This window comes from Salvelinus fontinalis, chromosome 34 (genome assembly GCF_029448725.1).
Source record: "Salvelinus fontinalis isolate EN_2023a chromosome 34, ASM2944872v1, whole genome shotgun sequence".
In the NCBI taxonomy this organism is placed as follows: domain Eukaryota; kingdom Metazoa; phylum Chordata; class Actinopteri; order Salmoniformes; family Salmonidae; genus Salvelinus; species Salvelinus fontinalis.
The window spans coordinates 30,651,622-30,652,788 of NC_074698.1; the positions used below are offsets into that span (position 1 = coordinate 30,651,622).

The 1,167-nt window shown below is 51.6% G+C and overlaps 1 protein-coding gene across 2 annotated transcripts in view; it reads right to left on the reverse strand.

Moving 5' to 3' along the window:
* LOC129833704 (conserved oligomeric Golgi complex subunit 1-like) overlaps positions 1-1,121 on the reverse strand; it is a 40,184-nt gene extending 39,063 nt beyond the window's left edge. The window contains exon 1 of one of the 2 annotated variants that reach the window (XM_055898469.1): positions 730-1,120. In XM_055898469.1, the coding sequence (XP_055754444.1) occupies positions 730-1,038 (309 nt within the window). In that variant the 5' untranslated portion in view covers positions 1,039-1,120. Of the gene's footprint in view, positions 1-729 lie in introns of both variants that reach the window. The other variant, XM_055898470.1, reaches the window with a different exon arrangement.
* Between the last annotated feature and the right edge of the window lie 46 nt (positions 1,122-1,167).

Sequence of the window (1,167 nt, forward strand, 5' to 3'; positions counted from 1 at the left end):
CCCCGCTCCTCCGCTCTCTCCACTGGCTTCCAGTTGAAGCTCGCATCCGCTACAAGACCATGGTGCTTGCCTACGGAGCTGTGAGGGGAACGGCACCTCAGTACCTTCAGGCTCTGATCAGGCCCTACACCCAAACAAGGGCACTGCGTTCATCCACCTCTGGCCTGCTCGCCTCCCTACCACTGAGGAAGTACAGTTCCCGCTCAGCCCAGTCAAAACTGTTCGCTGCTCTGGCACCCCAATGGTGGAACAAACTCCCTCACGACGCCAGGACAGCGGAGTCAATCACCACCTTCCGGAGACACCTGAAACCCCACCTCTTCAAGGAATACCTAGGGTAGGATAAAGCAATCCTTCTGCCCCCCCCCCCCCTTAAAAGATTTAGATGCACTATTGTAAAGTGGCTGTTCCACTGGATGTCAGTAGGTGAATGCACCAATTTGTAAGTCGCTCTGGATAAGAGCGTCTGCTAAATGACTTAAATGTAAATGTAAATGTGTAGATATTGAAACCCACACAGATATACCCATCAGTGACATATACCATTCATCTCACAATGGATGGAACCTGTCGGAGTCTAATCACACATCATAAACTGTCCAGAAGGGATCAGGGAATGGTATTCTGCAGAACAGTTTGCCATCTAAATCAACAGAACTAGTTAGCCATCACCACCACCACCACCACCAAGTAACGTTAGCTCGCTAGCTTCACAATGGAGCCATATACCTCTTCTTTGCTGTTGCTTTGGGGAACGCTTTTCCCCTGTTTCAGTTTGTGACAATAGCGGTGCATGTCCTGGATGGACGTAACAACGCTCTCCGAACACTGACGCATCTCTCCGATGGTGTCGGCGGCGTCGATCAAATCGCGGTACCGTTCGCCCACCATCTGACGAAGTTCCTCCTTCTTGTGCTCGATCTCTCCGCGGACATTCCGCTCGATGCCGCGTATCTCCTCCGTGTTGTACCGCTCGAACAGAACCGTCGGATCTCGGATATCCGAAACCCGGAGAGATTGAGCAGGAACCACGGCCATCGCAGCTGAGCTTCACAATAAGCGAAGTGCCAACCTGAAGGATCTACAACCCGGAAGACGGAGCGAAACTCACTTCCACGTAAACAATGCATCAGAGGTAAAAAACTGAAAATGAGGAGCCGGGCAAGT